The 10,884-nt window shown below is 33.3% G+C and overlaps 1 protein-coding gene across 1 annotated transcript; it reads right to left on the minus strand.

Moving 5' to 3' along the window:
- Positions 1–4,928: 4,928 nt before the first annotated feature.
- Positions 4,929–7,069, minus strand: LOC142619515 (disease resistance protein Roq1-like). Its single transcript, XM_075792640.1, has 3 exons — positions 6,846–7,069; positions 6,579–6,755; positions 4,929–5,811 (listed from the first exon to the last, which is right to left on the minus strand). The coding sequence occupies exons 1-3, from the start codon at positions 7,067–7,069 to the stop codon at positions 4,929–4,931; spliced, it is 1,284 nt and encodes a 427-aa protein (XP_075648755.1).
- Positions 7,070–10,884: the final 3,815 nt, after the last annotated feature.

Consider the following 10,884-nt stretch of genomic DNA (forward strand, 5'->3'; position numbering starts at 1 on the left):
TAGTTTGGTTTTATTGGGAATCTCTTAAAATTCTTAAGGGATGTGAGATGATAATTTTTTGTTTATTCTTAGGAATTTTAAATGAATTATTTATTTTTTCTATTCTATTCTTAGATTTTAATGTTAACTACCAAGTCTTTTTAAAAAAAAAAAAAAATCTTCCACTAAATAAATAATGAAAAATCAAACATAAACTATTAATTATGATAAATTCGTTAAAATTATAGTCTAACATTTCAAAATAACAAGTACAATACAAAAATAACTATTTAAATTCTCAAATGCTTTTATTCTTAATAATAATTTTTAAAAGAGTTTAATCCTTAATAATTTGCTTTATATTTTATCTTAATTGCTTATATGATATGAAAAATGATTAAAATTGTCAATTTATAAAAAAAAAACGATTTTCTTAAAATTTGAGAATCTGGATTTCCACTTGTTTTAAAAGGAATTCACATTCCTACTTAGAGGGGGTTTAAGGGAGGAATCCAAATTCCCTTGGCATCTGATTATTTAGTGTGATTTACAACCAAACATGAAAATCTTAAAACATTATCTTATACCAAATATCACGTAAGAAGATGCTAAAGTTGTTCTTTTTCTTTTTTTCTTTTTTTTTGGAATACAAGTTTCATGCCACGAACCTGGAAGTTTCCCAGTTTGAACACATTTACTTCTTTGTGTTTTTGAGTAGAGACTTAGAAGGAATAAAGTATAAACCTTAAGAAGATGCTAAAGTTTTTTTTTTTTTTTTTTTTGGAATAAAAGTTTCATGCCACGAACCTGGAAGTTTCCCAGTTTGAACGCATTGACTTCTTTGTGTTTTTGAGTAGACTTAGAAGGAAGGTATAAAGTATATACCTTAAGAAGATGCTAAAGTTTTTTTTTTTTTTTTTTTTAGAATAAAAGACTAAACTCTGAAGTGATAGATTTACACTTCTATCTGCAATTGCGCATATAATTTCATGCCACGAACCTGGAAGTTTCCAAGTTTGAGCACATTGACTTCATTTTTTTTTTAAATAATGACTTTCTTTCTTCTTTTTCTTCTTCTTTTTTGGGAGTAAATATTGACTTAGAAGAGAAGCAGGAAATAAACATAGGACCATGTTAAAGCTACTAAATATATTGTTCATATGTTGGTGCCTCAAATATTCTATATGATAAATGGTGACTTACTATAAAAAAATAAATAAAAAACACAAAATGTTCTCATATCATATACTGTATGCTAAAAATTAGTTTTTTTTTTTTGGGGGAGAATCTTTTTAAATATTGACTTAGAAGGGAAGCAAAGTATAAACCATAGGACCGTGCTAAAGCTACTAAATATATTGTTCATATGTCGGTGTCTTAAATATACTATATGATATATGGATTTTTTTTTTTTTTTTTTGAGGAGGGATATATGGAGATTTACTATAAAAAAACACCAAATTTTTTCATATCATATACTTTATGATAAAAATTAGTTCTCTTATACGTGATTCTTGTGTCATCTACTGATTCCTAGGTTTATTTTTGTTATTTTTCTTTCTTTGTTTTTTTTTTTTTTTTTTTTTTTTTGGGGAGAGATTTTTTCTGCCTTATTGATTGTCAATCCCTTTGAAAATTTTTGTTGCATCTGGAGAGCCATGTGTGTACATTAAAATAAGGTACTTGGGGAAAAAAAAGCAAAGTCTAAAAAGAACAGAAGTAATTACACACTTTTTTTGTTAGCAGAGAAGTAAGTACACACCATAATAGAAAAAGAAAGAAATAAATAAACATGATTCCGATAGCCATGATGTAATGTCAAGAACCATAGCTGATTGAGTATCTAACATCCAACACACTTAAGTATCTAACATCATAGGTCATCAAATTTGGGATTCCCAACAAATAGACGAAAATAAGAGAATAAAACAAAAAAGTTACGAATTCATCATAGGTTATCATGATGTAATGAATTTATCTTTTTCTTAATAAAGTTCCAAATTTTTCATCAAAAAAGTAAAGAGAGAATCTTTTTACTTCTTGGTTCCACTCACTAGCCATCGTTTTAAATACAAAAGTGAGGAAATGATTGCACATTCATGGTTTAGAAATACGCTTAATTAATAAAAGTTTGGGGAAAGCTCCTGCAAACAGAAGTTCAAAAGGAGATGCTAACAAACTAAGTCTTAAATCAGCTACAGATTTATTTATTTATTTATTTTTATCAGAAAAAAATAAGATTAGGTCATTCTTCTTATCTAAAATTACATATTGCACTTTCAAATATCTCTAGAGTTCAAATCCTCCTTTCCCCAGGTACATATAGTTTTTCCTTTTAATAACAAAAAGGAAAAACTTTGAAACATTATTTTCCTTATTTGATCCTATCGTTTAAAGATTAAAAAAAAAAATTTAATTGTGATTATTGTGTGAAAACATTTTAGACCCTTTAAAAAAAATAGACACCAAAAAGTTGTATACCGTGACAGAAAAAAGTGACAAAAATATGGTGTTTAGAGATGAATTGCAGGCACCTACAATAGCATTGGATTGAACCGGATTCCACCTCGTCATCACGGTTTTGGGCTTGCCCATATGATATTTCACGAAAACTTCACGATTTCTACTGAGGTCATCAGAGAGAGGCCGGGGCAGCTCATTCTTGTTGTGAGAGGGGAGCCTCATGAGCCCGCCAAAAATCTCCCATTCCCAAAAATTTGTTGGCTTAAGATTTGTACAAATTGTACCAAATCTCGCTCATGGAGTATACGTGCACCACACCCTTTAATCTCAATATCTGGGCTGTTGGTTTTAATGAATGGCCTAATATCATCACATCCATGTAATAGTACTCCTAACTTCGCATGCGAAATATATAGCCAAATTCCAAATGAGCCAACATGAATTTTGTGTCTAGGGAACTTATAGTTTCGTGGAAAATCTTCAAGACCACCGTGCATTTCCAAATAAAACTCATGAAAATCTGTAGGATCACCAGGAGAAACCTCGCTCAAATTTTTTTGGACTTTAATATCAACACATAGGGCAATTCCTGTCCAATTAGAATCATACTGATGTAGCGGGATTGAAACATAGGACCCACGATTCTGATAGTCGAACCACGTTGGAATTTGAATTTGATTTAACACGCTATAAAATTCTTCACTTTCACGGATATGATCCTGTAAAATATTAATGCAAAAGTAAAAAGATGTTCAAATTCAAAAAAAAAAAAAAAAAAAGAAGTAAGAAGATGCTTTGAATGCATGCATGTTTGTGAGAGAAAAACCTCCATGTAACTTTGCCACAATGGCTGGAAGTGTATATCTGGCAAAGAATTCTCAGTTATTTTGCCTCCATTCTCGAGCAAACTGTCCAGCAAAAAACCCTCGGTGATTTTGCCTTCTTCATCCTCAAGAAAGCAAAGGCAATTAATAAAAGTCAATCCTGCTTCACCCGAAGTCCAGACAACAGAGTTATTTGAATAATTTTCCAATGAAGCACATCCTCGTGCCATTACATACTTCGTACTTGATGAAAGACATGACAACGATTGAAGCTTGCCACAATTATCCAAGCAAAGAAGTTTAAGCATAGAAAGTTGTGAAATGGCATCAGGCAATCGTGTGAAATTGTTTTTGCTCAGATTCAGAGACTGCAGTGAGGATAAGCAACTAAGATCAGGGAGTGCTCCATCTGATAGATTGCAATCACTTAGATCAAGAGATTTTAAAGACCTTAATCCTGTGAATAACTCGGGTAACAGCAGGTTGGCGGGCTCTGGTTCAGGACGTTGAGCATGGAAAAATCTGTATGTCCATAAAGCAAGGGAGAGCCCGGGTAAATGGCATGATTTTGGTGGTTGAACCCTACATCCAGACAGAGTAAGGATTTCAAGAGATGTCAAAGCACAAATGGCATTAGGAAAACTCGAGAGATACTTGCAATCTTTAAGATTCAATATGGTCAGGCCAGCTAGATGTTTGATTGATGATGGTAGTTCTTTTATGGCAGTCCTGTCCAAATAAAGCTTTGACAAGTGTGTCATATTTTCTCAAATATCTGGAAGCGTCTTGAGTCTTGAACAGCCTGATAGAATGAGGACTTCAAGGGATTCTAATTTGATCTCGTGTGGAAGGTTCTTAAGACTTTCACAATCTTTTAAATTTTAACAAAGTAAGATTTTTGAGAGCTCCAACTGATAGATGAACATTATACAGTCTTGTACAACCTTGAAAAGTCAAACTCCTAAGATTTTGAAATCCACTGAAATCAAGAGTCTTGATTAAGTTTTGAGAGTAACTAAGGTCCATAACTCTTAGCAGGTTCAAATTCTGTGATAAAACAAAAAATAAATACGAATAATTGAGAATATAATAACTTAGTCTAATTTACAGTAGTAGTTTTAATAATAATAATAATAATAATAATAAAATCGCATTAGTAACAATCTTACATTAAATCCTTCTGGTAGTTGCTCAATCTGGTTATTAGGCATAGTAAGTTCAACAAGATTGTATGGTTGAAAACTTATTGGCATGGATTTCAATGGATAATCATGCCATTCCATCATTCGTAATTGATTAGAAAGATCATTAAGGCCCCAAAAACGGACTGCACTGCAGATCTTAATCAACTCTAGTTTTTTCATCTTTGAGAAGGCATTGGCATTCAAGTCTTCTTTACATGGAGGGGAGTTTAGCATCAGGCCTTTAACATATTTTGTTCCCTAGTTACCATCAAAAACGAAATTAGTGTAGGAAATTTGGAAAATTATAGAAATGTATGCTTCCCTAAGCTTATGTGTATATATATTAATGCACTTACAGTATTATTCCTCAAAATAGAAAGATATCCTCATACTTCCACAACCTACTTCGTCTTCCAGGCTTGTGTAGTGCTTCATGACGAACCATTGCCCTACCCATTGCTTGTAGCAAATCATGCATCTATAATTTTCCTTGAAAAATAGTAATGAGAGAATTGTTCGGTAGAAATGCTAGGTTTGCAAGATAACTAGGATCATTTAGAATATTTGCAACTCGATTTTTGTCCATTCCCTTGAAGAAAAATGCAATGTCCAAAAATAATTCTTTCACATTCCTGTCCAATATTCTCTTATAAATAATTTCAAGTTTAGTCAAAATTTCTCCTTCAGAATTTTCCTCTAGTTCACACAAGTAACTTTTCCATACATCTATTTCTTTGTTATGCAAGAAGGAACCAAAACATTCAAGAGCTAAAGAAAGGCCTTGAGCATGCTTCACAAAATCATTTGACAAATCCACAAAATCATTTTCAGGATGGGCTTGCTTAAAGGCATTCCAACTAAAGAGCTCCAACGCTTTAGAATTATCTAGTGGCTTTACCTCATATATATCATCCACATCATGTGTAACCAACAACTGTTTGTCTTCACTTGTTATAATGATTATACTCCCTTGACCAAACCAATCATGGCTCCCCACAATTGCATCTAGTTGGCCTTTTTCAGACACATTATCAAGAGCAATAAGAACCTTTCTACCACAGAGCATTTTCTTTATAATCTGCTTTCCCTTATAAATACATGTTATATCGAATTCTCTTTTGAAAATGTGCTTAAGAACTTCATTTTGATAAGAAACTAGATTTCCAGTTTCTGTATCATGCTTAAAATAAATAAAGCTTTTGTCATAAAAACCTTGAGAAATTTTGCAATAAATAATTTCCGCCAAAGTTGTCTTTCCCACCCCACCAACCCCCCAAATCCCAATAAAGAGAACATCTTTCAACCTTTTATTTACTAAATCCATCATTTCCTTCCCACTGGATTCCATTCCAACAAGATCTCTGGAAATATTTAGGAAGTTGTCTCCATGAAAAGATTTACTCGTTAATTAACAATTTCCTGGATGACGTTTGATTCAGAACTGCAGAGAAGACAAAAAAAAAATCCTCAAAATGATGCTAGATTAATTACTACAATTTTTACCATATAAATCTCATGCACCAACTTTTAAATGCAAAACTAGAAAATGTGTTTATTATTTTGTTAATGTAATACCAAACACATTAATTAAAATCTCAATGTATAGATTTTTTAGAATTAAAATTGAAAATCGTAGTTTTAGTAATTTCTATTCATTTATTATTATGTTATTAATGTAATACCAAGTATCAACACATTGATTGTTAGCTAAATTTATAAGGGTTCTTTTTAAAAAATAAAATAAAATTGATAGCAGCCAACGAAATCTCTAAGCTATAGTGTCTACAAGTCAGTCTCTCACCAAAGCATGTGAGCCTACAAGTCAGGGTCAGCTCTAAAGATGTGTATTATGAGAAGGTCCCAAAATTTGAGGAATGATAGCAGTTTATATATACAAACTAGAAAAAAAAAAAAAAAAATATATATATATATATATATATATATTGTGAGAGACAAATTATGGTCTTGATTGGGGAGGTGAAGGAAAGAGTACACACTATGTTACTTTCACAATATATAGTATCTAAACAAAATTTTACGATGTTAAAAATCTGAAGAAAAAAAATTTTAATTAAGAATCCAACATATATGTTACTTTCTCACACGTTAAAGCAAAGTAAGATGTTACCTTTGGTTTAGATGCCATCCGGCTAAATGGCCCACTAGTCTCAAGGCATCCCTCCACTTCTGTATCCTCTCATCGTTGACGCTGGGTCCATGAGCAATATTAATTGCAAATGGCCCAGTGTGGTTGCGTACATCAGAGGGATCTACATGGTAAAAGACCGGCAACACTATTTGTCCCCTGTAAGTTATGCATTCAACAATTTTGACAAGTTCATCCAAACACTACTTGGAACTAACATAATTTTCTGATAAAACAACGATTGCATACTGGAACCCTTCTATTGCCTTTGTGAGCTCTGAATCAATGGTTTCTCCTCGTTGGAGATTTTCACCGTCTCTAAATGCAAAAATGCCTGCCCCTAACAATGCCGTATATAAATGGTTTGTAAAGTCATAGCGGGTGTCTTCACCCCGAAAACTGATAAAAACATCGTAATGCAGTCTAGATATTGAACATGATGAAGAGGGTCTTTCAGAGCTAGTGGAAGCCATTGGAAACTTACTAACAAGCTTGTTTGTGGAAAATCTACAAAGAGAGTTTCAGAACAAATGACTGGAGAGGGATGGGGAGGAAGAGAATGACTGGAGAAGGAAAGGTGAGAACGGTTGTTGTTGAAGTGAGAGACAAGTGCTGAAAAATAGGGTTGGAGTTATAAAGCAAACCCAAAACGGCGTAGTTTTGGTAATAAGGAGAGAAAAAATTAATTAAAAAAAATCTATGACTATGGATCGAACCTGGGTTGACTAGTGAGAATGCGCATCCTTGCCGCGTGGAGACGGCAAAGTCTTCATATGTGCCAAGGCATAAGACAACTCTCTCACTAAAAAATTAGGCTATGATGTTGATGTTGCCTGTATTTGCCGTAGAAACTAAACCAATCTCTTGACAGTTAATTTGAACCCAATCTCAAACCCAATCTCCACCGTAACTTAACCCCAACCAATTCAAGCCACGCCATGACCCATAACCCGATCCACACCACCGAAACACCAACCGATCTCCGCCGTAACCCAACCCCAAAAACCCGATCAACCCACCATCACCAATCCGAACCTAGCAACCACTGAAACAACCCACCATTTTAAACCCAATAACCACCGATTCAAACCAACCAAAAATAGCTAAGAAAGAAACAAAGAAGAGAAAAAAAATCAAATATAGATTGAAGAGGGGAGAGACAGAGAAAGAGAGATAGACAAAAAAATTTGGTAGAAAAGAGGCAGAGTCAGAGAAATGAAAGGTGAGAGGATGGGAGAAGTAAGGGAGGAAGATTTTTTTTTTTGGTTAAAGACGCGGGTAGTAACAGTAGCAACATTGGGTTATGTCAGTGTGTGTGGGTCCCATGGTTTTGAAAGTGGAAAACTGGTATGAGTTAAGGTGACAAACAGTGGGTTTGGAAAATTGAGGTATTTTAAGTGATGAGTGATGAAAATTGAGTAAGGATAAATTTTAAACTAAACGGGCCTGTAATCTTTGTATTAGGTTCAAATTTGAACTAATAAGAACTAACCACTTGTGATTTATTGTGAAAATATTATAAAAATGTTGTGGTCGTAGCATCTCTCAAGAAAAATTGGTCGACTTATATAAAAGTGACAAAAAAAATTGTGGTCTTAATTAAGACCACAATTTTTTTTCACAACTATTATGATAAGATAACTCTTTTTAGGTTTTATTATGTAGTACGTGGACACAGATTTACTACCCATTTTCCACATTTTATTTATGGGATCCACACTCTCTTTCATTTGTGTCACGATGGGGTTGTGGTGAATATATGTAACATTGTGTCCCTAGCCGGATTTTTTTATTTTGCTCAAGAAAGGCAACTAAAAAAAATATTTAGTTAAGTATTATTATTTATGAAAACGAAAAATAAATCTCATTATATATATATATATATATATATATATATATATATATATATATATATATATATATATATATATATATGTACAATGGACTCCAATGATGTGGATGGAGCACCAATTTTTGTTGATATAAGCACCAAGAAACATATGATTATGAATATAGAGCCTTATCAACCCAGGTGGGTTGGCCAAATGGTTGGGCACTTGGTCTCAAAGTGCTTGTCTCAAGTTTAACTGGGTGTGCTCCCCAATTCGAGTCCGGGTACTTGCACTTTAAAAAAACTCTCTGGGCTAGCGATTTACCCTATTAGGGCCCACCCGTCGTGAACAATGATTAGTCTCTGGTTGAAAGATTTAAGAATACACGATGAAAAACAAAAAGATTTCTTTGAAAGTGGAATGGTAACGAAGCTCTTTCTTCACTCTCTGTCCTTTACAAAGATAATCCACAACCTCTCCATGGGCATGTGAGCTTAGGGTCTGTTCGGTTGAAGGAGTGGAAAAGTGGGAGGATGGAAAATTGTGAGAGGATGGAAAGTATTTAGTTTTCTCTCTTGTATGTTCGGTTGGAGGGGTGGAAAAGTGGGAGGATGGAAAATGTAATTTATATAAATTGACTATTATACCCTTATTACATAATATGTAAGATGTTGAAAAAAAAAGTTCAAATGTTGAAAAAAAAAACGTTTAGATGTTGAAAAAAAAAAAACTTTCAGACAGTAACGTTGAAAAAAAAAAGAAAAGAAAAAAAAAAAAAAAAGTTCTCAGTAATGTTGAAAAAAAAAAAAAAAACACGTCAGGTAGGTTGGAGGCTTTTTAGTAAAAGCCCCCATCCTAATGTTCTCTCCCCGCCATTTTCCTCCCAATTTGGGAGGAAAATTTTTGTGGGCCTGAGAGAAAAATTTTCCTCCTGGTTTTCCATCCTCATTTTCTTTTCTTTCCAAACGAACAGTGAAAAATACCTATTTTCCTCCCTTAGTTTTTCATCTTCCCTATTTTCACTTCAAACAGACGGGGCTTTAGATTGGTAATTAATTACCAAGATCAAGACAAAGAGACTTCATGATGGATGGTAGGGGCTGGCTCGTATTGACAAGTGTCATCTTAAATCAGGGAGACATATATATACATACATACATATATATATATATATATATATATATATATAGAGAGAGAGAGAGAGAGAGAGAGAGAGAGAGAGAGAGAGAGCCTTATAGACGTAAGGTTGTTGAAATTCAGATAAGACAGGTAAAAGGTAATAATATAGAAAAGAGCTTCTTGTTCTTGACCAACAAAAAACCAACGGATCAAAGAATAAAAAAAAAAAATTAAAAACAAAGACCAGCACAAAGTAACAGCGTTGTTCTCGTTATTAAAGTTTGCATGAAATTTTACTTTTTCGTTTTTATAAACTATTAATTTTTGTTATGGTCCATAAATTATTAAAAACATTATACTTTCCGTTGATTTTTGTTCTCAATAATAATGAGCTGCTCAGCAGCCTCCATATCTGCCACATCCTGAATGGAATGTGCATGGATATCTAGGACTTGGCTTATCGATGTGGGCGCTCTCTCTAGTCGGTTATACTTCTACCAGGTAATTATGTTGTTTTATTATATTTGTTATAGAATCCTGGTTGAAATCACACACACTCAAAAAGGAATGTTATGCAAATGTGCACTAATAAAATTTGGCTACATGCTTCATGTTCATAGTAAATGCATTTAGGAGCATTTAAATTTTTGTCATCTACTTCTATGCATTCACAATTCAACTAATTGAAATTCCTTATCACTAATGGTATGTTTCTATATGTTATCTTTGAGGAGGGACTCCCCGAAAAATCCATCAATAAATGACGAACTCCATTAAAGAGATGATAGGACAGGGCTAAGGCAGTAATCTTGACGGAGATTAGGATGAGCTTTGATGAAAAAAAGAAGAATTGGTAGAAAAATATCATAGGCTTGCATTGGATTTTTCATAGCATCCTGAAGGACCTGAACCCATTAGAGCAATTTCTTCCCTGATTCACAATTGTGAACTTTCTTAGTTTAATCTAACTTGATTAGTGCAGCTGAGTTTGTCCCTCTGCTTCAAGATGGAAAATATAATTATAGGGCACTAATGGGAACCATATGTTGTAAAATAGCAGAAGCTCAAATTACTAAGATTGATTGTGAAAATATTTTAGGCTTGTAAAAGATCTTCAAACTAACAATAGGAACAAAGAAAATTACTCCAAAAGAAAATAGACACAAAACACCAAGATTTACGTGGTTCAGCAATAGCCTATATCTACGGGTGACGACGAACAAATTTCACTATAACAAATTTGAGATAGTATAAATTGGTGTAGAGGCACTCTCACAAACCCAAATCCCAAATACACCCAAATAACTCTCTCTCACAAATACAAAACAAAGAACCAA

The sequence above is a fragment of the Castanea sativa genome, chromosome 12 (genome assembly GCF_040712315.1).
Source record: "Castanea sativa cultivar Marrone di Chiusa Pesio chromosome 12, ASM4071231v1".
NCBI lineage: Eukaryota > Viridiplantae > Streptophyta > Magnoliopsida > Fagales > Fagaceae > Castanea > Castanea sativa.

What these genes read in the sequence shown, in the direction of transcription:
- LOC142619515 (XM_075792640.1), bottom strand. Translation starts at nt 7,069, where the DNA reads ATGGCTTCCACTAGCTCTGAAAGACCCTCTTCATCATGTTCAATATCT. An exon ending in AAGGCAATAGAAGGGTTCCA is followed by an intron (nt 6,756 to 6,845) that starts GTATGCAATCGT and finishes CATAACTTACAG; the next exon opens with GGGACAAATAGTGTTGCCGG. An exon ending in GGATGGCATCTAAACCAAAG is followed by an intron (nt 5,812 to 6,578) that starts GTAACATCTTAC and finishes AAATATTTCCAG; the next exon opens with AGATCTTGTTGGAATGGAAT.